Raw genomic sequence first — 27,058 nt, forward strand, 5'->3', positions numbered from 1 at the left:
AAGCTATCTCCTGTATATTTGAAACAAGTTTAAAAACGATTAAAATTGATTTATTTTATTTTTAATATTTTTTTTATTATTACAATATAGATAAATTAAATTGTTTAACAGATAATTCGATTCTTTATACCTAATTCCAAAATTAATCAAAATCGAATGAAGGTTTCAAAATAATCCTATTATCATTGGTCATATACTCATACTGCATATACATTTCTTACATTATTCCAAAAGTTTAAGTTAAATTTTAGGAAATTATTTTAATAAGAGGAATGATTGAAATTAAAATGAAACTTGATAAGATAGTTTTGATTTAAGCAATGATATCAAAGATAAATTTTTATTTTACCATCTACAGCTCACACAAGGATAAGTAATGAAAATGTAGAAATTAAGTATATATAAAAATAACAGTGTTGTAAGTGAAGTCAAGAATTGCTACACGAAAAAAATTAAATATTAAAATGAAATAATAAATTAATAAATAATAGACATAATATTAATTAAATTAAAACTAAGAAAGATAAAAAACAAACATACTTCAGGAAGCCGATAATTGATAACAAGAGTTTCACCAGAGGCCCGAGCTCTTTTAGCGGTCAAAGCAGCAAGTAAAGTTTCTTCTTTTACCCTGAGTAATTCCGAAATAAGGAGAACAACCTCAGGGTTTTTGACTCCAACTGCTTCATCATGATGATATGCGGCTTTTCTAGGTTGGAATTCCACATTTCCTGAAATAAACAGAAATTCAAATAAAATAAATAAATAAAAAATTGTCTATGATGATCTTAAACATTAATTAACAATGAACACAATAAATAAAAATTAATCAGTTTAACAACAAGGAAATGGTCCACAGGACCCGAAGATGAAGCAATAGTAAAGGTAGTTGATACTAAACAGTAATTCTCAGTAGAAATTAAAATCAGCAATGTGGACTTATTGCATACATTAATTTCAAGTACACACTCCACTGTTGAGTAGACCCACTAAACAGGTGTTAAATCTTGGTTCTGACACTGACAAAACCCAATTACATTATATTGAAAAAAATGTTACATTTATGCAATAAATGTTAGAGCAGATTTGACCTTGGATAGGTTAGTATAGTAAGCACCAGTGATCTTAGCCTACTACAAGCAAATTAAATCAATTTACAATATGCAATTTATGTAACATAAATTTTCTTTGTTCCCTAGTATAATCGACCAAAACAAAATAAATTATATTTGTCTAGAAAACTTGAAATTTTATTACAATATAATTAATTTTTTTTTTGGACGTACCAAGAAGTAACACAGCTGATAAAACAGCAAAAAGTCTTCTCTGTTTTTCTGCAGTAAATCCAACCATTTCCATCGATTGTTTTAATCTTGAGAATTCATACTTCTCATCAACATTATCCAGAACATAACAGCCACTCTGTAAGGATAAAATTATTCAAATAAATATTTATTTTTATATTTAAAAGCCAAAGACTATTTTACGGCTAGATTTTGAACTGGTTTAACAACTTAAAACCATATAAAACTTTAATATAAAAACTCATTTAAGAGACACATTATTAAAATATAATGGGAGGACACAATCAAAAAGTATCAATTCATATGTTTCAACATCATGGAGTGTCAAGTTGCCTCAGGTTGATTCGTCTTTTAAAACTGTTGATGTGAGATGTGCTGCATTTTATCTTTGTACATGTGATATTACTTATTTTCTCTCTTGATGATGTTTGAATTGGTGAAATGTCTACTGGTGAACTGTTGGCCACAAGTTTAAAGACTGGAGTCTATCTAATTGGAATTTTCTAATATTTTAACATATAATATAATATAAATATAATATAATTATTGTGGATCACTATCATCATACTTAAGGTCATTTTTTAAAAGAAGGGGAGAAAAACAATTTTTAAAAAATAACAAGTATATAAATTAAAAACAAATCAGCCCAATGATGAGAGAACCCATGAACAACCTAGAGAATTGGAACTGGAAGAGATGCTTGATTATTAACCCGATAGTATTCTTGGAAGATAAAATCAAATAAAAAAATTTAAAAAAAGGATAACTTATATACCATATTTCAATAGAATATTTAATATGTAACAACAAAATATATAATGAACAGTATTATTTACCAATGAAATAAAAAAAAAAAATATGTAAGATAATAATAATCTGGCTACACGATGACATGAACTTTAACTAATAATATACCAACATTATTATTAAATAATAAACTAGTGAAGGAAAAAGTTAAAAGTTTTCTTTAAAATATTTATGTAGGATAAATATGCAATGAGGTAAAAAAAAAAAGTATTCATGCTTCATCGATAAAACTCTTCAAATCCAATATTTACAGAGCACAATTTAAACCCTTTTGAATATGGAAATCAACAGCACTGAAGACCATTTAAATTTCTCCAGAAGTGATTTGGTTTAGTAAAGGGTAGTTCTGTTGGAAAAATATGAAAATATCTCAACGGATATTATTTAAAACCTTGACAGTACAATATCACAACAAATATAAACATTAATAAGCTACTGGTAGAGGAAATAGTTCCATCAACTTTAAACCAGATACACTGCAATATAATAATAAAAACAAATCTTAATTGCCACTAGTTTTCCAAAGAAAATTTTCCTATATAGAATAAAAATACCACATTGAAAATGAAAGTGGTAGGGACAGTAGATGAAAGAGGTAAGATATGATTTCCTCAAATATAATTACCCTGTTCAAATAATTATAATAATCTACAGTCTTCAAATGTAATTGTTGTTTATCCACGTCACTAGCTCCAGCGAGAAGGTAGTAAAACACATGGTAGTTCCTTTCGTTGCGACCTTGAGAACAGATTCTTGACTTTTCCAAGAGATATTTTTGAACCACAGCACTAAAAATAAAATTGAATGTTATGAAAAAACTGAATTGTATTTACATTTTTAACACAATTTAACAGTTATGAAGTTATAAAATCGAGAAAGCTACTTATGATATAAGTTATTACATAATACTAAAACAGGATAATGGCTAAAATTATAACAAAGGAAAACATACCCATGAACCATTCCATTTTCTTTATAGTTAACTTGAATGAATTTTCCAAATCTACTAGAATTGTTGTTGTGGGCTGTTTTAGCATTTCCAAAAGCCTAAAAGATTAAACATTTAAAAATATAATTCTCAAAATATACATGATGTACATAGAATAGGTAGGAAATGAAGATGTGATAGATTTTAAGAAATCAACTTATTATTTAGTTATTATTATTTGTGAACTATTATTAAGCACAGTCCCCTTCTATACAGAGAGAGATTTATAGGTTACCATACAGATTTATAGGTAAACTAATTAGTTAGAATGGGAGGTTGAGTTTTCATTAAGTGGAGCAGCCACAAAATAAAAGTTAACCCACCCAGGCAAAAATCAAATTGGTCTCGCTGGAATTCCACAGTCACTTAAGGTAAAGCCTTAATACACTCATCAATAACAGCCACTCTTTAATAGAAACAACCCAAGAACTGCCACTCTCCTTCATGTATTAAAATGTCATAGATAATACACAGTGCAAAATTTGAGTCTGCAGGACTCGATACATTTGAATGGAAGGGGAGTGGCAAGACTTAAAGAGGAACTTCTTGACAACTGACAAGTCACAGGGGTTTCCAGGGAAAGCTGCAGAGATTCAGAAGGAATATCAACCCCTGGTGTCCCATGTATGGAGTCCTTGAAACAGCAGAGTATGTGGAAGTGGATTGCACTGCCATGGAAGGACACCAAGCCATGTTGTTGAGAGAAAGAACGGGAACTCCAATATAAAAAATGGACAAATAATGTTACTGGGTCTGATCGACCTGCATGTTATGGGTTAAAAACTAGCCCTACAGAAATTCCTTATGCAGAATAATTCCGTATTTACAAAGCAGTTATTCAGGAAGTCCAAAGAAAGGAATAAAGTATCATCCATTTGGCCCAGGTGCCAAGAAGCTAATCACTTAAATTTATACTAATCAACTTCAACATTTTTCTTTTCACATTAAAGTACAGCTTTGTAAGAACTCTTTTTTTCATATGTCAAAATAAACAACGAGAACCTCTTCTCAAATCTCAACAAAACATTGGACAATGAGTTGTGCACCGACCAGATAGAGTACTGCTGAATAAATGTAAGGCACAGATGAAATAGGAGCATCATAAACCATAGAAGTAGAAGAGAAAATATGGACTAAGGTCATTGCATTTGAGTTACCAAAATTTGGCAATAAACCCACCAACTACAATAATTTCAATCAAGAATTTGAAAATTTGTTCGGCTGCGACCCATATGAAGTGTCAGGAGTTTACTACGTAATGGAGGATTCCTGAATCCACAGGGCTAACTACGGCTACCATAGCAGAATAAAGAATTATCTGCTATAGCTGGAATCCAACCCAGGTCCTTGGAGTCCTTAGTAGCACAGTGTCTCACTCACTGAGCTATCCCACCCTCCCACTAAAGAATTTCATGGTAATAATAATAAATGAATATTGTTTTAACTTAATAAAACAATAACAATAATAGCATAACAAAGACTACTTCCATTAATACCCAAATATATAAAATGGAGATAAGAATGTTCTCATTCCTAAATTTGCATCCAATAGCTAAAGATATAAAAATTAAAAATTTGATTATATTCACCTCCAAGACAGGTCCAGCACTCAATATAGTTTGTTCAACTCCACTGCCATGACTGCCCTTTTGGCTCAATGCAGTCAAGTGATGTAAAAGAAAATTAGTACTTTCTGTTTTCCCGCTTCCACTCTCTCCGCTTATAACAATACACTGATTTCGACGATTTCTCAACATACAATGATAAGCAGAATCTGCCACAGCAAATATATGAGGCGGAAGTTCAGGTCCCATCCTTCTGTTTTGATATAGTTTGACATATTTCGGATTGTAAATAGGATAGAACTAGAAAAATAAATAAAATAAATAAGTTATAACATATTATTAGTCTTAAGCCAAAGCTAAATGATAGATGATGAAAATTTACATTTATACAGATATTTTATAGAATGAAGATAATGTTAGTGAAAGATAGCTCTTATCACATTTAAAATTATACTATAGACAAAGTATAGTTATTAACTACCTTTATTTTATAGTCGGTGAAACAACCCAGTTCTAAAAAAACCAATTCATTTAATATTTCATTTTTATCTATCTTGAAATTATAATGCAATTTAATGTATCTAATATAAAATACTTCATACAAAGATATTTTGTATATTTATTTTAGAATAATAGATAATAGGACATATAGATAGATAGAGGACTCAGTAAAAGCTTAAAATTATCTTTATAGCACTTTAGGGCCTATCATTCCTAACAATTACATCTAATAATGAGACTAGAATTGGATTAGAGATGATTATAAGTGAGAGGAAGAAAGTACCAATTCAATAAAAATTTCAGCTTTGATTGAACAACCAATTGCAATAATTCATTAAAAAAAAAAAATGACATTTTATTTAATGTGCTTATACATAAAGTTGGTTGGAGAGTGTGATAAAAAAAAGAAAACAAATCCAAATTACTTCTAATGTGGACCAATTTAAGACTAAGTTTTTTGTTTTATTTTTTGGCTCAAGTCCTCCATTGAGGATTTATACTACTCCAGAGTGGGAATGTAAGATTCATTTCTCGTGACCGCGGAGAAATAAATTTTGACTGACCCAGGTGGGAATCGAACCCACAACCTTCAGAATCAAGCACTCTGAAACCTAGTTGCTGCAATCCTCTCAGCTACTAGGTCTTCTCAATCCAAGGTATTGTTCCATATAATCTATATCGACATCCCAAACGTTCCTTTTTCATTTCAACTAATATTATTAATATTTTTACAACTCCTAATATAAATTATATCAGTACAATAATGTCTTATGTTCATTCCATTTCTTTAACCTCTATTATATTATAGGTAATATAATATGTACTAATCATTACCTGCCTTTAGTTAATTTTTATTGTCAAACAATTCAACATATTTTCACTAGAAATATACCACACTGTCCATAATAATTTTATTTTCCAATATAAACCAAAGCTTAGTCGATATAGTTTTTTTCATTTCTCATTTATTTAGTCCTAATTTTACCCTTATCCTGTTGTTCACTTAATCTGGAACTCTAGACTCAAGATATGTATCACTTACTATTTATGTTTCGTCTTCTTCATACCATAACCCTCTACCTTTTCCTTGTGTTAATATCTTCACTCTTCTTGTTTAGGTGTGATATTAGCTCCCCTTATCAGATCTTATTATTTCCTGATTTAATGTATATTCATTTGGTTTTATATCTCCTATATTTTTATTTTTATTTCACTCACATAGTTTTACGTATTCTATCATATCTTCCATATCCTATTTCTCCAATTTTCTTAATTCACAAATACAAATTTACATGCATAGTGAGAATTTTCATAGTTGCCGATTTTTATTGATATTATCTAGTTTTGCTCAGCTCAGATAAAAATATAGTACAGTGGGCACATAACAGAACTTTCAATTAAAATTCTACATATGTCCCCAATTTTTGTGTTAAAGCTGTTAACTTTAAAAATAAAAATACCTAAAGACTAGAGTAGAGAGGCCAAAAATTATGAAGAAAATAATTTTTTTTTGTTGCTATAAAAATTCGTACTTTACGGTCTTTTAAGGTGGGAATAATGAATATAAATTTTGTTCCTGGCCAAGAATAAAACAGTTTAATACGAGATAATTAAGCCGTAATGCAATTGGGAAAGATTCTTGACTTTTTCCGTCACAATTTTCCCTTTTTTATCATCTATAAAATTATTTAATATTTCGTATTTATCCATTATTTATTATTGCTAACAAAGAGGACTGCTAATTCTTTAAAAAAATAAATAAATAAAAATAAAGGCCTTTTTAAGAATTTGAAAGTCTTTTTAAAAATTTGTCATTTAAGTTCAGTCAGACCTTTTCATTAAGGGTAAGACACAAAAATATCTCGACCATTTTTTATTGTAATATTTAATTTACTTCTAACCTTAAGCAACACTAGTGTTTCCTCTAAAGGCCTGTGCACAAACATTTTACTCGTTCACATAAGACTGAGTTTATGAGTAGAAAATTTAAAAAAAATTGAGCCAGAGAGCAATTTTCAAGTAAAGAGTTTTTGGACAGTATTATATATTTATATAATTTCAAAAATTATTGTATATAAATATCCTTCAACGATCCTGAAAAAATTAGCATTATTCAAAACCAATAACGGTGAAGATCCCGACACTTTCAAAGTTAAAATTGATCACTAATGCCAACTAAGATATCTACCATTAGGCATAGAAACAAATTTTTAAACTCTTATATTAAACCAGAAATTTTAGTTATTTGATTCTCTTCTAGCCTGACAAAAATAATTATTAATTAAAAATATATTTTCTACTAGGGATAATATCTGTATTAATAATAAATATTATCTATCAATAGCCCACATCATGGAAGACAGCAACAATCTTTCAAAAATATTGGAATTTTTTAACTGTTTTGTCATCTTGAGTTCAAGCTTGAATCTCTTTAAGGCAATGAAACAAACAAAAAACATTTGTGATAAAATAAATCAATAATAATAAGCACAAAAGTCCAAAAAGAACAAATGGGATAATTTCAATACATGAAAACAAAATGACTACTCAATTCATAGTGGGCAAGCTTACAAAAGAAACTTCAAGGAAAATTGATAGGCATTTAATATTTTTATCACAAAAAAAGAAGCTTATAACTGTTATGGCCAAATCATATAAGTTGGCTCATCTTTTCACCTCTCCACAATCAATCAAGTGTTATAAGATACTAATGAACAACAGTATCCTTTGGCCTCCTTAATTGCACATGAGTGCTCCAAAAAATTCATAATAAGAGTTTAAAAAAATAATAACCAATAGAAATGCCAGCAAATGGTACATGATAATTATCTTGATCAAAATTTTACTAATCTTTCATCTATTTAACTTCGAATATACAAAAAAAAAAGTTTCTAAGAACTAAAGTAGAAAAATTTATGTCATTGGATTAACACAATGTAAGACAAAGATACAGACAAGAAACTTGGTGAATCATAACACCAAAGGCAGATAATGATAAAAACTCATTTCAACATCTTATAAAAAAATCTGGGTTAAGTCCCGAGATTAATAAGTTATCTAGCATTTCATTAAAAAAACAAAACAAAAAAACCATTATAATAGTTAATGCTAAGGTCAATTGTAGGTGACATTTGTCATTTTTTCTTCTGACAATATTCAAGTTTTGAAATGAATGCAGATTATAAGGGAACATTGAAACTTAATTTCTTTGAGTTAGTTGTCAAAATCATTTTTCCCTTAAAAATAACAAATTATTTAAAAAAAAAAAAAAATTAAAACATGATAAAATAATAGAATTATAACAACTTCAGTCCTTATGATCAATACAGGTATCATAATACTTAATCGTAAAAGGTGAGTGCTAAAATTCAGAATACGCACCTGTGATAAAATAACATTTTAAATTCTGTTTTAAAAGATGGATTAGAAAAAATAAATAAATAAAAATAAAAACTAAGTAATAAATACTTATATATTTACCATAATAACCAACATACATGTGTAATAAACAAGCTAGAGTATTATTGTAGGATATAACAGGGAATGACATATCAATCAAAACAATGTAATTATGTAAACATTAGAAAAATAGATAGTAATAGATTAAGAAGGACTAGCAAAGAATGAAAATTTCAATATAAAAACAAACTATAAACAAGTAATTTCATGTTTACTTTATGGAGATTAATCAGCAAAGAAGCTTTAGAACCTACAGATATATATAAATATATGTATATATTTTTTTTTTTTCCTCACATATATTAACATACCTTGAAAGGGTTCACTGCAATGAGAATCGATCCAACATACGTATAAATATGACCAGCATTGAATCTTGCTCTCAAATTGTCAAGCAGTGTTTGTTCGTTTAAATCAGGTAACTGACAAAGATCAGGATAATCACGATCAGCAGGTTGATAAAGGAAACGGCAGAAATAGTCCTTAATTAATTGAGGGTCCATTGTAAACCCATCAGCCCACAATGTTTCATTCATTTTTTCTCTGAGATAAAACCTGATAAAAGGGGAAGTGATAAATGAACAGGAAGTTGCATATGATTTAACATGTAGGCATTACATTAATGATAAGTAATAATACAGATAACTAAGCCTGAAAGTTTTAAAATCATTAAATTTTGAAGCTAATGGAATACCAAATGGATGAATGAAAATATAACCAAACAAAGTACTGACCTATAATACTCTTCCTGATTTGTTCTAGGCCAAAGAAGCATTAAAGCAACAGGGCATTCGACAGGTCCTAATCTTCTTTCTTTGCATTCTCTACCCATTGTATCACCAACAACTTCAGCTAACTCAAAGCTAGTAGATGTAGGTAATGAAAGTCTTTCAACAATGCACTGAACTATTTCTTCAGATGTAGTTTGTTTACTAGCTTCAACAGACAGTGCTTCATAATGCTGAGAGAGTGCACCTACGAACACTTGTAGAATATACCTATTGTTTTCAGTCTCCATGTTCACTTTATTTTAATCTAATCAGTTCATTACAGTCTGATATCATGAATTTATACTGATTTTCAGCACATATGACGATTCTTTGTTGAAGAATCATAATGAGTATTGAATTAGCTGTATTGAGCAAGATGCTGTTGTTCACTTTTGTATTCAGTGATTGATAATACTAATTAAAAATGGCACAAAATAATACTTTTTATAAGTAACAACTAGCAAAACCATACATACTAGAGAAAAGAATGAAAAATTATCTACAATTGGAATGCCATGATATTGTAAATAAAAGATGTATAAAATCATATAACACTAAACACAAATGAAATAACCTGACGTGCCCATTATAGAAATGTTTACGTTTCGACATGAATGAAACAGAAGTTGAATGTAAACGTAAAAAGAAATCAGCACCATATCAAGTTCTTTATCAGGAAGAAAAGAGGAAGCACCTCAGAGAGTACAAGATCAGTTTATTTTTCATCGTTGTGCACAAGATCAGACGAAAATGGCACTCGTTCCTATTCATAAAATACATACAAACACATCACAATTGGTTTAAAGCCGACTACTACAATGCACATCCATATAAACCGTTTGAAAATACATCTTAAAGCATAAAGACTGTTAATTAACCATTAATTCAACAAGATCTAAAGTGTTCATTAATTCGTTTGCATCGCAATGACTTATCAACACAAGTGCCTTGATGAGTGAAACAATCTAATGCAGAAAATATATAATGATTATGATTGATATTTGTGTAGGGCTGTTGAACGAAAAAAAAAATTGTCGCAAAATAAAAATCATAAATGTACTAAAGAGTAATTATTTATATGAAATTAATTTATAGAACTTTTGATAATGATGAACTGACTACAAAGTTGATATCAATTGTGGAAATAATAAATACATTTAATACTAAGATTTAGACCAATAAAACTCGACGAAAAGTTTTATTACAGTTATTATAATAGTATTTTTAGTATGATAAAATATTTCCAAAAGATTCATTTATTCATTTCGTTTTCTTTATATCTTTAAGATCATTAAATAATAAGTGTACATAAGAAATGGTAAAGCTTAGTTATTGATGTATATTTAATTAATAATAATTTTAAAATAAGTAATCAATTTATTTTGCAAAAAGGACGGAAATAACCATATCAAAGCTGAAAGAAGCTATTGAAATTAAATTAAATTTTTCACAAATTCTAATATCTTAATTTATATTTCCTGTAATTAAATCTTGTCTGTTATTGTATTATTTTTATTTGGTACTGACTTCTTTCTATCGTTGAAAAGATGGCAGTGGAAAAGTGGCTCGCAATCGCAATTTTGGGAGGTAACATTCAAAAGTCAAATTTGTGAGACTTTCAGAAGTTTTATGAAATTTAGTTTGATGATCACTTCTATGATTATTGAATTAATAATAAATTCGTTATTTAACCACAGATAGGACAGGTATTAAACTAACACCCTGTTGGCAATGCTCCTTCTCCTACTATGTCTGATATATCTTTGACATTTGAAGAAAAGTTAGATTTAAGATCATGGGGTTTGCCTGAACATATTCTGGAGGTAATTGTTTTTAAGAGAACCTTCATTCAGTTTTACATTGGTTTTTTGCACTTTATAATTGAGCCTTTTTCTAGAAATATTTATTGAAGGGTGTCAAAAAGATGTTCCCATGGCAAGTTGAATGTCTTATGTCTGGAGATGTATTATTAGGTGGGAACCTTATTTATTCTGCACCTACATCCGCTGGTAAGATTGTTGATACAAATATTTATTAGATGTTATTTTTATGTAAAAATTGGTATTCTGCATTGTAGGCAGAATACCAATTTTGGCATCGTAGTGGCTTGTTTCTTGACCATTTATGTTTGATAAAAACACTTGTCACTGTTTGCAAGTAATGTATGATTAATGTTCTGGAAAGAAGTATATTCAGAAATTCATATTTTAAAAGTTAATATTGTTCATTTATTGATTGTAATGGTACTAATTGCCTTATTCTTTTCTCAAAAATCTATGCAGTTACACTCTTTCCTCCCTGCTGACCAAAGTTGGGTCAGTGCTAAATATTTTATAATAGATTCAAATTGAGTTATCAATATTAATAACTTATCAAGAACTTAAAAAAGCAGTTGATCCTTGAAGGATCGGTAATTCAAATCCCTTCCAATAGCTGATGCGTGAAGAATCATTCTGATAAATCTCAAGATGTCACACAACCTGACTCATCGCAGTAAATAATGCTGAATTATTTTGCTAATTAATGTTATGAAACTGTTCTTCTTCACTGTAATACTTATTATATGATGTAATAAGATTTACCTTCAAAAATTGTGATATCATTAATGGTTAATAATTCACTATCTGGGGTAATGTATTTCAAAATTTCACGTCCTAACTCATTTACTGTCACGTTCAGTACTGATGATTAAATCTGCATTTATCTATTAGTGTGACGTTTTAGTATATTATTCAGAAAACCTACTTCTTTAATTTAATTTTTTTCCAAACTATACCTGTCTTATATTTCATTTTATCCATCTAATCACCATTAGAAGAACACTGTTTTAACTTATGACATGACTTAAGTTATTTTAAGTATTCATAATGTTAAACTTGGGTTTTTTAATCCTGATTATTGATTTTCAAATTAAAATTCCAGAAATGCATATCTAACTAGTTATGAACTATAAATACAGCTTCCCATAAATAGATTATTAAATTTAACTACTGTTTAAAAATAAAATTACCATATTCCGTTTTTGCTTTCCTTGTAAGCCCATTGACTTTAAGATAGACATGTTTACAACTTTTTCAGACAATGTTTGTTGATTGTTGTTTACATTTTGAGGATTTAATTAGTAGGTTTCCTAATATTAGTTTCATTAGATGAAATGTATTGTTTTTCAAATAACATACTTACGTAGAATACTCAATAGTATACTTTGTTTTCATATTTATTGCAGGTAAAACATTAGTTGCTGAAATGCTTGCCATTAAAACTGTTTTAGAAAGAAGAAAAAAAGTAATAATAATATTGCCATTTGTATCAGTAGTAAGAGAGAAAATGATCTATTTCCAGGTAAATCAATATGGCTATGGTATCTAACTTTCTTGAATGTCTTTCATGAAGATGTAATTTCATTAATAATTTATTTGGAGTCTAATTATGGTGTTAACTTAAAGGAAGTAATAATTCTTTAAAAGTTTAAAGTGTTTTAAAATCATTTTTTTTTCCAAAAAATTCCAATTTTCTTATTGCAACTGAAAATTTCTCAACTTTGGTCTCTAATTTCATAACTATGATAAATTGTATTAATTGCTACCAATTTCTTGGAGATTATCGTTTTGTTAGGTAATCTTAGCAGCATTAGTAAAATAAACAAGTATAAATGAATAAAGTCCAGAAATCTTAGATATAATCTCTCTCAAGGAATTTTGAGGTATGATCTACTGTTCCAAGAACTGCATGTAATTATTTTTTTCATATATGACCATTGAACAAAAAGTGTCCATTGTAAATTGACTGTTATTGGACAATGGCATGTCTAAAAAATTATTTATTCTAAGTGTTCTTATCTTTACTTACTCACCATAAATGCCAGGAAATCACTTAACAATCTACTTGTTATTATTTTCGTTATATAATTCAATTATTGATTCATTTTTTATTCCTTACAGGAAATATTTTCAGGAAGTGGTATTAGGGTTGAGGGATTCATGGGATCTTACAACCCTCCTGGAGGTTTCCGATCTGTGCACTTGGCAATTTGTACGATTGAAAAAGCCAACAGTCTAATTAATAGGTTATTTCGATTTGTTTATTAACTATTTTAAAGCTATTAAGTGAAGTGATTAACACATGTAAATGCTACACCCCTTCTGTTTTTTGGAGTTGTAACTTACTCTTTAATATGATTAAATGGGAGTTATAACCACCTCATAGTTCTATCTTGATTTCTCGGGGAGGTAGTTACTTCATTTTTAATGTGATAAAAGAGAAGCTACAATTAGTTATGTTTAGTTATAATTTTATGTTTTTGTAGTCTGTGAAGAGGCACACTTCATCTTTGTCAGATGTTAGTGGACTTCAAGATGGCAATGTTTATGTATGTGAAAGAAAGAAGTGCATACGATGTAAGAAGAGTTTTGAGTAGGTGCAAGGAGCTGATGCGTTTTGAAAAAGAATTGATTTGAATATCTGCCATATAATAATAATAATGGCTTAGCGAACCTGAAGGTTCAATCCTGATACTACTAATCGCTCTTTACAAATATCTGTCTAGTGACGCCCCTCCTGAACCAAATCTACTAAATCAGTCTAAACTAAATCCTTCCATTTATGTTTCAGTCTACTCCTCGGGTGTTTAACCGTCGGTTCAGTCTTTATTAACATTTTAAGGATCCGTTCGTTACTAAGTCCCATAATCTTTCATACCCATCTTGTTTGCAGCAATGGTATATCCTGAATTTTATTTAACGGGTGTAGTTCCCTCGAATTCAGCATTGTATAACCTTCTAAATTCTCATCCTTTTTCAGTCTGAATATTTTACTTAATGCTTTATTTTCAAAAACCTTAAGGCACTGTTCTTCCCTTAGTGTAAGAGGCCACATTTTGCATCTATAAGGAACAGTGGGAAGGATAATAGTTTTTTTAATTCTAACTTTTAAGTTTTTGGACAAAATGTATGAGCTAAGCCATTTCGAAATTGAAAAGTGACAAGGATTTCCCGCCTTTAACTTCACTTCTACTTTGTAGCTTATTAAAAATTTCGGTCATGCACATCTGTACTAGATATACTAACTTATTTAGTATTCCCGCTCAATCAAAATATTATACAGCTTCTGACGGTCTATAGAATCATAAGATTTTTTGAAATATATATAAAGCTGATGAACTACCCTTATTGTGTTCCAACTTTTTCTTTAATGTTTGACATAATAAAAAAATATGTTTGAAAATATTGGCCTCTGAAACCTTATAAACAGATTTCTTACAGAAAAAAGTGTCAATTGTGATGGTAATGTGGCATGTGCAGAATCATTCAAAAAATATAAAACAGCAAAAATTAGATACTGGAATATAGATAATCTGAAAATAGTTTCTTCAATAAACTGATAAACAATGTTTATACCATATTAAACATAAACTGTAATGTTGATTCGAAATGAGCATTTTAAATATGATAGGAAATTTTGAAATATGTTTCTTGAAAGCCTAATAAATGATTTCTATGTCGGAGAAAAGTTACAATAAATCGAAATGTGTAGGCCCTTGAAACAAATCCGATAAAAAAAATAAAATCAGGGATCTCAAAAACATATTAAACATCTCCATATCGAAGAATATACCAAAATTATTTCAAAAATCATTATTCAACTTAGTATAATTATTGTCGAATAAAAACAAATAATTTTTATTAAATAATTCAATTCTATTTTGTTTACAATTGAAATGGAAAAGTTAGATGTGACATGGAAACAATCAAGGTTCCAATTAAACTGGAAATGTCTTACATATTAGACACAAGAAATTACATTTTAGAAATAACCAACTTTTATTTTAGAATTCATCAGTCCCTTTAACAAAATGTCCTTATATCTTTTACATACAAAAACATTGCCATCTTGAAGTCTATTAACGTCTGACAAAAATGAAGTTTGCCTCTTCTCAGACTTCAAAAAAATGAAATTATAACTAAACATAACTAGTTGTAGCTTCTCTTTTTCTCCTAGGAATTAAGATACAACTATGGGGTAGTTGTAGGTACTGTTTAATCACACATAAAAGTAAGTTACATCTCCAAAAAAAAAAAAAAAAAAAAAAAAGAAGTGGCAGAATCAACCGTTTTAATCACTTCAGTCACTGTTGCATGCTTAATTGTATCTACCCAGAGTTGTAGCTACAGTTCTTCTCTATGGCACTCCATTTACGGTAGTTACAACTAGTTTTTTTTTAATCACAGATTTTAGTTAATGCTAAAACTATCTAGTGTCTACATTGTGTCCACAGTTTAATCACTTCACTTAATAAATAATAATCTTAAATAATGATATTGACTTTCTTGTCCATATCAAAAATACTAAAAGTTTATTCAGCTGAAATACCAGATTTTTTTTTGTTTACAAAGTTTTGAATATTCCTTATTTTTGTTTTACTAAAACCTTCTTACTTAGTTTTTCTAGTGTATAAGTGATCTCTTACTACTTAATATTTAGCTAACCCATTTTGATTATAAAAGGCTTTGGTGCAAAATTTAGATGATTGATTAACTAACCTGGGAATCAGTGGCATTTTTGAAGTTTTAATAATAATATTTATTTTTACTTGAAATAATTAACGATTAAGATTAAATTTTGAGAAATTCATACTTAATTTAACTTTAAAAGTAATAATGATCAAATTGTTGCTTCTGTATAAAGCCCAGATTTGTGAAAAATAAGTTGCATGTTTAAACCATTACACTTTATATTTTTCCTGTGATCAAAATAGTTAAATTAATTTATAAACTATTAATTGTTATTTTGTACAAGACTTAAGACTTATAAAAAAAAAAAAGTTTCTTAATAGTAAACCTACCTATCATCCAATTATTTTTATCTTGTGTATTTTTTAATTATTCATATTTTTGATGTTTTCAGGCTTTTAGAAGAAAGAAATTTAGACGATATTGGTGCAGTGATCGTAGATGAACTACATTTACTTGGTGATGCACATAGAGGATATCTTTTAGAGTTATTGTTGACAAAATTGAAGTTCATTTGTCAAAAGTAATCTATCTTATCTTAATTGAATCTAAATATTATCCCAGTTTACAACTATTTAATTTTAACAAGTTAATTCACTACATTACTTACAGGGGCTTATCTGCTAACATACAGATTATTGGCATGTCTGCTACACTTCCAAATCTAGATATGCTCGCATCTTGGTTGAATGCAACTTTATATCGCACTGACTTCAGACCAATACCGCTTTGTGAATACCTTAAAGTTGGAAGGACTGTTTATAAATTTCCTGATATGAATCAAAGCTTTGAAATTAAACCAGAAGTTGATATTCAGGTAATCCAGGTTTTTATTTGCTTTTTAACACCATACTGCTTTGAGACCAATAATATCACTCACATTTCTCATAAAACAAATAATTTAGGCTAATTATTATTTTTTTTTTTAATAATATTAAAAAATTCTGTTTTCCTACATCTACATTATTATTATATTTTATATATTATTTATCTGGGCTGTATTTAAATTAGTTTTCATTTACCATTAGAGGATTTTCTATTACAATGTATTAATATATATATTTTTTATTTTTTAAAGAGTTAATTAATATTGGTTAATATTTTCAGAATGACCCAGGAGATGTTGTGTACCTTTCTTTGGATACTATTAGAAAAGGATACTCGCTTCTTATTTTTTGTCCTACTAAAAATTGGTGTGAAACATTGGCTGTTCAAATATCGTCAGAAATTAAGAGGATAGGTAATATTTTTAATTTTCTTTGTTTATAATTTAATTGTCTTTCTTTAAAATGTTAACTTATTTTTAAAATTATTTGTTGTAAAAGTTATTCAGGGGTTTTACATTATTTTGTTGTAACAAAAAATTAATAAACAAAATAAGGACCTCTGTCATTAACGTCATATTTCTTTCTCATTTTTGTTTGGCAAACTGATAAAAATTGATTTGATTGTTTCATTAGTGTTTAAAAACCATGAAAAAAAATAGAGGAGGAAAAATTATAGAATTTCCAAAAAGCCACTTCTCTAACATTAACTCATCAATTCATATAAATTTTCAACTCTCTCACTCAATTAGGAGATATGCAAAAAAAATTATGGTAGAACTTGATGGATACTGAAGAAATAATTATTAAATTTACAAATTACATTCAATATTTACAAATTATTTGAATTTATTTAGGTAGTGAGAAGAATAGTATCGGAATTTCACTTAGGAGTGAACTTAACCCGAGTGGTATATCTGATATTTTAGAACAGCTCAAGAAATGTCCTGCTGGACTTGAGAGAAATCTAGGTCAAAGTGTTTCTTTTGGTGTCGCCTATCATCATGCTGGTTTGTTTTCAATTATTTTATTACACTACAGCTTCATTTAAAAAAAAAAAATTAAAAGTATATTTGTTGTTTAGCTTTAATTATTTTAACTTAGGAATGTTCGTGTAATGAATAATTCATATAATTAAATTCTTAACAATCAGAAGGTGAATAACTTTCTAATTGATAGTTGACACTCGATTTCATTAATTTCTTACTCATATTTTGTTTGAGACAAGGAAAATAAATTAAATAACACTGTAATTTATTGAAACTTTGATTGATATTGAAATATCATTCTCTGGATGTGTTAATCACAGACATCATTTTAAAAACATTTATGATGTTACAAATAACCCTGTCAAGCAAGACTGCCAATTAATAGATAACTCTAGTTTGAGTTCTTGTCTAAGATGTCCACTAAAAGTTGTCTCATAACTTTTATTATTTGTCATATTTTTTTTTTTTTTTGAAGCTATAATGAAATTCTTATACATTATGAAATGTAGCAAGTTAAAAACTTACTGTTAAAACTACATGATAACTCATAGTAAGTGTCCTAGGAAAAAATCCGAAGTACTAGTTATCTGATTTTGGGGAGTCAACTTGATAAACAAACGTAAACATAATTTCAAGAATAATTCAAAAATAAGATACCTTATATTTTTTTATATACAAAATTTCATTTATCTTCTGAAATATTGACATTATTTCAAAATTTCATTATTTGTCCATCTATTTTTCTTAACATTTACCACTTTGGTCAAGACTATCCCGGTATGTCCTTTTTGTGTTATACTACATCTTTTACCTCATAGTTGGAGCTGAATTTGCTCTCTGTTTCTTTATTGCCCTCCCGAGGTTTTTCATTATCTCATATTTCAGCAATATTGTGTTCCCAAGTTAGGGCTAAGGGGTAAGGCATAAAGTTGGAGTAAAATTGTGACAACTGTTTTTTTCAAATGCGATGCAAAATGTGAAACATTTTGACACACCTTCCATATCGTTTAAAATTGGCATCCAGTGACCATCTCTGAGCTCCCTTGATAAATGATGAAGCTCAATAGTTTTTCAAGGAATGCAAAATTGCAAAACTGCAGTAGAAAATATAAGAAATTTTGTATTTTAAATTAATAGATTTTACTTTTTAGTTTACCCTCTTTCATATTTGTGAAAATAATTTAAAATACTTGATCTACAATTTTTTTAGTTTTTATTGGTCCTTTCTCTTCTTTAAGAATTTTTTTAGCTTTTGATCATCGTCTGTAGCGCTACATCTGCCAGTCCTCTCTAATGGTTGCCGCTGCTCTCCAATTGCGGATTCCCAAGATAGACCTGGCATCCGCTGCCACTCCATCGATCCATCGAAGCCGGGGTCTTTCTAGTCTCCTTGTCCCATATACCATCTCCTTAGCTTTTCCAGTTTAAAAATAAAAATGTTCACATTTCAACCTTCCCTGTACATTTTTATATTCATAATCATGAATAATTTTCAATAATAGAGGGAAACCTACTATATACTGAGGTGTATATTTCATATATAAATATTCATATATATCACAATAACCATCCTATTTATGAATTTAATCAAATCTAAAAATTTAATGATTGTATATTATTTTTTGAATCCAAAATAATTTTATTTTTGATCATGATTAATTTTGATTTTTTATTTAGGTTTAACATTAGAAGAACGGGATATTGTTGAAGGTGGATTTAAACAGAATCTTATCCGAGTTTTAGTAGCGACATCCACTCTTTCATCAGGTGTTAATTTACCAGCACGGAGAGTTATAATTCGATCGCCTGGTTTCCAAGGGCATTGTATGGACATTTTAACTTATAAACAAATGATTGGACGTGCTGGGCGTATGGGTAAAGACACAGCTGGTATGTATTTATGGAAAGGAAAGGTTCTAGATGTTATGATGAATGAATGATGTTACGATGAATGAAATGAAAAAATAATTTTATTCTGGGACATATGTCCCCTAAGAATAAATACATGGTTCATACATTAAGATTTTTGTCTGGCAAGCATTTACAAGTTTTCAGTAAGTAAAATGAAATTACATTGGGATATTGGCTTAACTACAATAATATGGTATGATGTATAAGCTTTGCATGTTACCGTTTGTTTGTTGGAATTATTTATTTGTGTTTGTTTTATTGGCAGCTAAACGTTCTTAGTAAAGTAATAAAAGTAAAATCTATCTTTCTAGAAATCCTAAATTCTTTATATTTTTTATAATATTTACTTCATATCAATGGTTTACTTCACAATAGTGCTATGTACATTTCCACTAAGTTAACAAAAAATACAATTAAAGGTTCTCTCTTTCACCAAAATTACAACTTTTCAATTAATACAACACTTTTGTATAACCTAAATCTTTTAGGAAAATTATTTTTCAATTAATTGTATTTTTCACAAAGTTAGTGGAAATGTACTAAGCCCTACTGTGAAGTAAGCCATCGATATTAAACATTGAACGTTAGTCTATTTTTATATGCAATTACTACTTCAGTCAGTTTATTTTTGACAAGGAGACACTTTGACTATTTTTCTATACCTATGTCATACCAATTTCCCCCGCCACGGCCTTGACAATTCGTTACAATTATGTAAAACAAATCGAATTCTGTATTTCTAAATAAAAAAAAAAATTAAAAAAAGACAGATTACTTTTGTTGTTTGAACTATCTTTTGGCTGATTTATTTAAAATTGTTCTTTTAACTTGAACACTTTTTTTTTTTAACTTACTTTTTATATAATCTGCCAGATGAAATATTTGTTAAATCAGAATTATAACTTTTATAAAGCAATTATGTAATCAAATATTTCATGTTTGATTATTATTATAGATTTAAATATATTCAAAATATTTTATTATAAATGGAGTTTTTAATAGGTGAGAGTTATGTAATCTGCACTGAATCAGAAAAAGGTTGGGGTAAGCAGTTACTAACCTCAGAACTACCACCTGTTGAAAGTTGTCTTGGTAAAGGAAACTTGTCAAATAGCCTGAAGAGAGCACTGTTAGAGGTAATTCTTATTATTCGTACTTATTAGTAGCATTATTAATAGTACTTAATGGCAAGAGTTCCCCTATCAAAGTGTGCCATAACACTTATTTTAAAAATATTTTTCTCCTTATGTAGATTTTGAAAAAAGGTCACATGATGAAAACAGTTAATAACTAATATTTCTACTATAAAATTTTGCATTAAGAGTAACTGTGGAGGAAGATCTTGCTGATCATTATTTTACATTCACCTGAGGTTATTTCAGCCTTGCAGAAAATGTAAAAAAAATTTCTATAAAAGTAATTACAGTAGTAAAAATACTCAAAAAATATATTACATAAAATTAATGAAAACTTGAGATACAAAATTAATTAGAAAGAAAATAATTTACTCAATAATTATTGAGGTTTTTGAATTTTTTTTCAATTGAAAATTTCTTTTCCTTTATATTTAAGGTTACTGCCTGTGGCATGGTTTCAACAGTAACTGAAATGGAAGAATATACAAAGTGTACTCTTTTGGCAGCGAGTGCATCAGAAGAAAAAATTTCAAAAGCCATTAGTTCTTGTACAAATTACTTGCAAGAAAATGAATTCATTAAACTAAATCTCGATGGAAATATATTACCGTCATCATTAGCTGAAGCATGTCTGGGCGCATCTGTACCTCCAGATCAGGCATTATATCTTCTTAGGGAGTTACATAAAGCAAGGCAATGTTTTGTGTTGGATTCAGATCTTCACGCTATATATCAGGTATCTTTAGTTTTACTCAATTATAATATTTCTGACTAAAATAAGCCTTTTTGATTAAAAAATAATTATTGAGGTGTTAATAGTTGACCGTAGATTAATATGAGAAGTTGGTCAGGGGAGTGGTCAATTAAAGAACAGTGTAATCTGAAGGCAAGGTGGAGGTTGAGGATAGAGGAATGTAAGTATTTATGGATGTTATCAGAAAGAAAGAGGATGTAAGGTAGTGATGGGTATAAGAGGATAGCAAAAAGATTGTGAAGAATTCGATGAAGATAGGGCATGAGTATTTCTTGCTGAATGCACCCTTGACCATCTTCTCCTAAAAGTAATTAATTAATCAATCTATTTCCATGATTACTATATTTTTATTATTATTTTAAAGTATGCTAAATATATTTATTGTATAAAATTAACTTTACTTTTCTGTTCAGGTGACCCCTTATTCCATTTGTGATTATTGGGCAGTGGACTGGATGAGGTACTTCACGATTTGGGAAAATTTGCCAACTAATCTTCAAAAGATTGGAGAACTTATTGGTATCGAAGACAGATTTTTAATTAAAGCTATGAGGGGTACAATAAATCTAAATGCTGATGAGTTTGTAAGTTATTTTTATAATTTATTTGTAACAGTAATTATAATAATTATGTAAGAAAAAGAAGCTTGCCAGGTAAATAAGTCAGTGTAGCTTCCTCACTGTTACTCTTGGCAATATAGGAGTAAAATTTATGGGGTGAGTTGCTTTCAAAGTAGGTGTCTTAAGGAAAATACATTTGTGTATCAGTGAAATTAATGGATGGAAATTGATATGGGACCATTTTTACTCTAATTCCCATAATACCCCTGACTGAGTGCCATTGGACGTGCTGTTTTTGAAATGTTGTGTCAACGAAAATACATTTTCATCTGATAAAATTGATAAGTGACCACCTAGTTATCAACCCGCATAATCCCTGATATTTACATTAAAATAAAAATAAGATTAGTAGATGCTATATCCAAACATAGATTTGTCTACAAACAAGCACAGAACAAAATTTTTTCCTTGATGTCTAAAATATAAAATGTATGTGGAAAAACTCGAAGCACTTCCTCTATGAATACAAAGCTTCTCTACTACTATCTTCAATACTAAGGAAGCAAATTCAGAACAATTAATTGAAGGATTGTGCCTGTTCCAATCGGAATCTAGGATTCTTTAGCAAACCTGCGGTAGTTTCCTCTTCTATTTGTCGCTTCCCAGGTGCTCTCGTTCGTCAACTATGTATGATTATTTCACTCGTTTGATAGGGCATAAAAACAACTTTTTCGCTTCCGTTGGTTTTCCAGAATATAAGGTAGTTCACTCAGTACAAGTATCACTTATTGATGAAGAATGGTTTCAGGATGATTGAGCATTAGCAACCACAGTATGGTCAGTAATGTGGATTATATTGACTGTTAAAATGGATGGATAGAATCCATCTCTGAATCCAAAATCCTCTGATTCTGAGTGTTAATTAATAATAAAAAATTGAGAGGGTCCTTCCAATAGTGATCTGCTTTCCAGGATTTGGTAAATTGTCCTATAGAAGCTATGAGCTATCTACTTTTTTTGTTAGTTTACGTTTTTCCTCTCCTCTGAAATAAGATTTTGAAAAACAAATTTTATGCTACCAGTCATTATTATTTTTTTTGTTCTAGCATTGCTTCCATCATTATGTGGAATGATGAACATCACACCTATATCAACTCTATCTCAGTCATGAGATGAACATCTTTTATGACATTATAAATGTCTTACATATATTTTATCAAAGCTTCTTTAGCTTTGGAGTTCTCTTAATATGTGTTGCTCCTAAGCAACCTTGTTAAGGTGTAATCTGTAATCATTCCAAGAGATCAGCATAATTTTCCCATTCTAGTCAGAGTTTCTTGGGAAGCTTGCCACTACATCGATTGGTAGGAAGGAGATTCACAGGAGACACTTCAGCTTGGCCAGAAGCTATTGACACAGAACCTAAAACAAAATACAAAATTACAAACGAGGAATATGGGGGAGACAATTGTACCAGAAGACAGAATTTTATTTTTTAAATTTGTATAGAACCTTATGATATATCAGTTTTTAAATAAAATAATTTTTTTAACACATTTATAACTCATCATATTTTTTTTATTATTTAAGGGTTTAAAAACAAAACAATTGTTACCCTTAGGTACAACATTTCCAACCAATGATGGCGATTGTCATAACAACAGATACTGTCCTCACAATTTTTGAACCAATAATTTTACTATTGAAGGTGATACAAATTGACTCACTGATGCACTTCCAGAGATCAGAGATGGTAGCTTGAAAAAAATGTTGTTTTCATATTTCACTTTATACTCGGATAAGATAGTTGAGATCGATTGCATTGAAAGTTAGTGGTTACTGTAAAAATCATCATAACTAATAAAAATTATTTAGTAGCCTAAAAGAAAGGAAAGATTCGACCTACCCAATTTTACTTAGCCCTTAAAGAAGAAAGAAAATAAGTTCATCCTTCATGCTATAATTGTTGGTACAACAGTCTCCCCTTATTTTTTAAATTAATATTTCATTAGTTGATATAAAATTAATTTATTCCAATTTTGTTATTTGTATCTTTATTAATTTCTTAAATAGGTTCAAAAAGTTTCTATTCACAAAAGATTTTATACAGCTCTTGCCCTTCAAGATCTAATCAATGAAGTTCCGCTGAATCAAGTAGCATTGAAGTATGATTGCAATAAGGGTATGCTACAGTCATTGCAGCAATCAGCTTCTACTTTTGCTGGTAACATTATGTAATTTATAAATAAAATATTTGTTTTTATATTCTCAATTTAACAAATAATCTTAAATTTTAGCTATGGTAACTAGCTTTTGTAAAAGGTTGGGCTGGGGAGGGCTTGAAGTACTTCTGGCTGAATTATCCTCTCGAATCCAGTTTGGAGTTCAAAAGGAATTGCTCGATCTTTTAAGACTGGATTGTATGACAGCTTTAATGGCCCGAGCTTTATTTAATGCTTCAATAACTTCTGTAACTGATTTGGCTTCTTCATCTCCATCATCTATTTTGGTGGCAATTCGCAAAGCGAAACCGTTTCAAAGGTACATTTTTTTTTTAATTTATGTTGTTCTGTTTAAAATTAAACATTTGATTTTGAGGATTTTGACATTTTTTATTTATATTTATTTTTTAGTGAAGTAATTGGTAACAAAGAAGAGAAAAAAAATATATATGTGCCTGGAAGACCTGGTCTTTCCGAGGCACAAGCAGCGAACCTCCTTATTCAAGAAGCTAGAAGATTTCTATTAGTGAGTATTGATAAATAATTGTACAAGCAGTCCTTGTTTTACATCACTTCATTTCTAGTCGTTTCAGAGCTAAACCATTAACTAATTTATACCAGGGACCATTTTTTAGATGCTTAGAAAAAAAAAATTGAATAAGTCTGTTAAAAAATCAACTAGAATTACTGAAGCCATCGAAATTGAGTTTACATTATATAAAAGACCCTCTAGATAAACTAAAGGCTATAAAATATGGTTTTATGTGTATACCCATTTACCCATTTTCATTAAGTAGAACTCAGCTTAAGTTACTCTGGAATAAGCAGAGCCTGATTTAAATACGAGAACCATCTGATTTTAAAATTATGAATTAATTAATGATGCTAATATTAGTATAAAATATTAACATAAATAACTTTTATGTTCATACAGAAAGAAATGGGTGTCAAAGCAGCAGAATGGGAGGCAAGTAATGTAGAATCTGTTTCTAATTCAGTTTATGAACGCTCTACAATTTTTGATAGTGAACCACAGAACAATACAAATTCTAATATAGTAATAAGAGATGCACATACTGAAGACAATGAAGATTCACATAAGCAGAGTATAGTAAACGAAAATCAACCAATTAATATTGACAATGATCTAACAAACATTGCTGAAATATCAAATGTTAATAGACTATCATCTGTATCACCAAGAAATATTGATCTAACATCTGAAGAAGTTTTTGCAATAGAAAAAGTTGAAGCACCTACTACAACTATTTTACCAGAACTCGATGAAAAAAAGATCGAATTTCCAGAACCACAAAATGTCACATTTTCGCTAAAAACTGTTTCACCTTTTTTAGGTATGAATGGAGAAAATTCAAAACACAATATTATTTTCAATTTAAGTCCAAAAAATTTTAATGAAAGTTTCAAATCGGAAAAAGGAGTAAAAAAAGATTTTGCTGAATTAGATGATACAGAATTAATTGACTCTGAATTTGTTAGTAGAATTATAGATAGGAATGTAAACAAAACTAAATATTTTCACAGATTAGATAATAGCATAGGAGACAATCTACAGCAACCTCGCAAAGAAAGTGACAATTTCCCTTTAAATTTTTCTAACAACAGTAAGTTTTCTGCTTTCGACATTTTAGAAGTTGAAAAAAGATTCTTTCAAGAAGAAAGAGGAAATCAATATAATAAAGAAGTAAATTATACTTCAGAAAATATACCAGTAAAGTATTCTTGTACGAATCATAAATTTAAAGAGCATTTAAGTTTAATACATAGAATTTCTGATGCAACAATACCTACAAACCATTCAGTGAATTTTTTTGATTCTCCTAAATCGTTATTTCAGAGTCCAATTCAGAATGATAAAGATATTGTAAGTATTCCAAGTAAATTAAATGATCAAATCAATCCTCAAAATGCAAATTTGAATTGTAGCACTCCAGTTACAAATCATAGTCATGATGGTGCCAATCTTAGTAACAATGACATGTTTTCTGACTCACCGCTGACGCATTATTCTAGTATAAGACCAGAAATAGACTGTATCAAAAATCAAACGCTCGAAGAATTTGATATAAACTGGGGAGGAGACAGCCTTTTGGAATTTTCACAAATAGAAACAAAAAATTTTGAAACCAATCCTGGAAAAAATGTTTTAAAACGTAAACTCTCTGATTCAATAGAAGAATTGAACTATTCAAGAAAAAAAATTTGGTTGCCCCTGGAAAAGGACAAATTTAGTTATTCTAAAAAATCATATTTATCTGAAATTAAGGAAAAATGTATTGTTAAAGAATCTTTAACCAAATCGTACTTTCATGATAGTATGCCGTTTAATTCGCAACTTGAAAATCTTATTTCTGAAAATGAAAAATTTGGCAAGCGATCATCCTCCCGGAATAATTTTGAGAGAAATAAAAGTGAAGTATCTTTTAAATCAGAATCACCGAATATGGACTATCTGAAAATGAAAGGTCGCCCAAAGTCAGAAGGAAATATTTCTTCAAAAACTTTGGTTGAAATTAAAGACAAAAGTTTGAGAGAAACTTTGATATCTAATACTTTTAATGCAACATTCAAATATAAATTATCTGAAATGTTAAATAATTCATTAAAAGAAGAGTTTAACATAAACAATACAAATTCAAATAAGGATGACTTTGATAAGTTGGATTTGAGTATTTCAGATTCAGAGGATTTCATCACCGAGTAAGTCAATTAATAACTGTGTTAAGTATTGTAATTCA

The 27,058-nt window shown here is 29.0% G+C and overlaps 2 protein-coding genes across 5 annotated transcripts in view; one reads left to right on the top strand and one right to left on the bottom strand.

Moving 5' to 3' along the window:
- Nucleotides 1-10,379, bottom strand: part of LOC106687384 (unconventional myosin-IXa) — a 39,379-nt gene extending 29,000 nt beyond the window's left edge. Inside the window, exons 1-7 of one of the 2 annotated variants that reach the window (XM_014431242.3) lie at nucleotides 9,359-10,379; nucleotides 8,936-9,179; nucleotides 4,689-4,964; nucleotides 3,064-3,158; nucleotides 2,737-2,899; nucleotides 1,287-1,422; nucleotides 541-731 (exon numbers count right to left, since the gene is read on the bottom strand). In XM_014431242.3, coding sequence (XP_014286728.1) covers nucleotides 541-731; nucleotides 1,287-1,422; nucleotides 2,737-2,899; nucleotides 3,064-3,158; nucleotides 4,689-4,964; nucleotides 8,936-9,179; nucleotides 9,359-9,642 — 1,389 coding nt within the window. In that variant the 5' untranslated portion in view covers nucleotides 9,643-10,379. The remainder of the gene's footprint in view (nucleotides 1-540; nucleotides 732-1,286; nucleotides 1,423-2,736; nucleotides 2,900-3,063; nucleotides 3,159-4,688; nucleotides 4,965-8,935; nucleotides 9,180-9,358) is intronic. The other variant, XM_014431243.3, reaches the window with a different exon arrangement.
- Nucleotides 10,380-10,892: 513 nt separating this feature from the next.
- The window catches only part of LOC106687388 (DNA polymerase theta), a 107,844-nt gene continuing 91,678 nt past the window's right edge, over nucleotides 10,893-27,058 (top strand). Inside the window, exons 1-17 of one of the 3 annotated variants that reach the window (XM_067048673.1) lie at nucleotides 10,901-10,981; nucleotides 11,092-11,217; nucleotides 11,292-11,403; nucleotides 12,621-12,736; nucleotides 13,336-13,460; nucleotides 16,298-16,426; nucleotides 16,516-16,720; nucleotides 17,011-17,143; nucleotides 17,585-17,737; nucleotides 19,394-19,606; nucleotides 20,630-20,763; nucleotides 21,200-21,499; nucleotides 21,931-22,101; nucleotides 24,151-24,301; nucleotides 24,375-24,618; nucleotides 24,711-24,825; nucleotides 25,234-27,020. In XM_067048673.1, coding sequence (XP_066904774.1) covers nucleotides 11,143-11,217; nucleotides 11,292-11,403; nucleotides 12,621-12,736; nucleotides 13,336-13,460; nucleotides 16,298-16,426; nucleotides 16,516-16,720; nucleotides 17,011-17,143; nucleotides 17,585-17,737; nucleotides 19,394-19,606; nucleotides 20,630-20,763; nucleotides 21,200-21,499; nucleotides 21,931-22,101; nucleotides 24,151-24,301; nucleotides 24,375-24,618; nucleotides 24,711-24,825; nucleotides 25,234-27,020 — 4,163 coding nt within the window. In that variant the 5' untranslated portion in view covers nucleotides 10,901-10,981; nucleotides 11,092-11,142. Of the gene's footprint in view, nucleotides 11,218-11,291; nucleotides 11,404-12,620; nucleotides 12,737-13,335; nucleotides 13,461-16,297; nucleotides 16,427-16,515; nucleotides 16,721-17,010; nucleotides 17,144-17,584; nucleotides 17,738-19,393; nucleotides 19,607-20,629; nucleotides 20,764-21,199; nucleotides 21,500-21,930; nucleotides 22,102-24,150; nucleotides 24,302-24,374; nucleotides 24,619-24,710; nucleotides 24,826-25,233; nucleotides 27,021-27,058 lie in introns of all 3 variants that reach the window. The other 2 variants (XM_014431247.2, XM_014431250.3) reach the window with 2 other exon arrangements.

The sequence above is a fragment of the Halyomorpha halys genome, unplaced genomic scaffold (genome assembly GCF_000696795.3).
Source record: "Halyomorpha halys isolate HHAL.00 unplaced genomic scaffold, Hhal_1.1 Scaffold954.1, whole genome shotgun sequence".
NCBI lineage: Eukaryota > Metazoa > Arthropoda > Insecta > Hemiptera > Pentatomidae > Halyomorpha > Halyomorpha halys.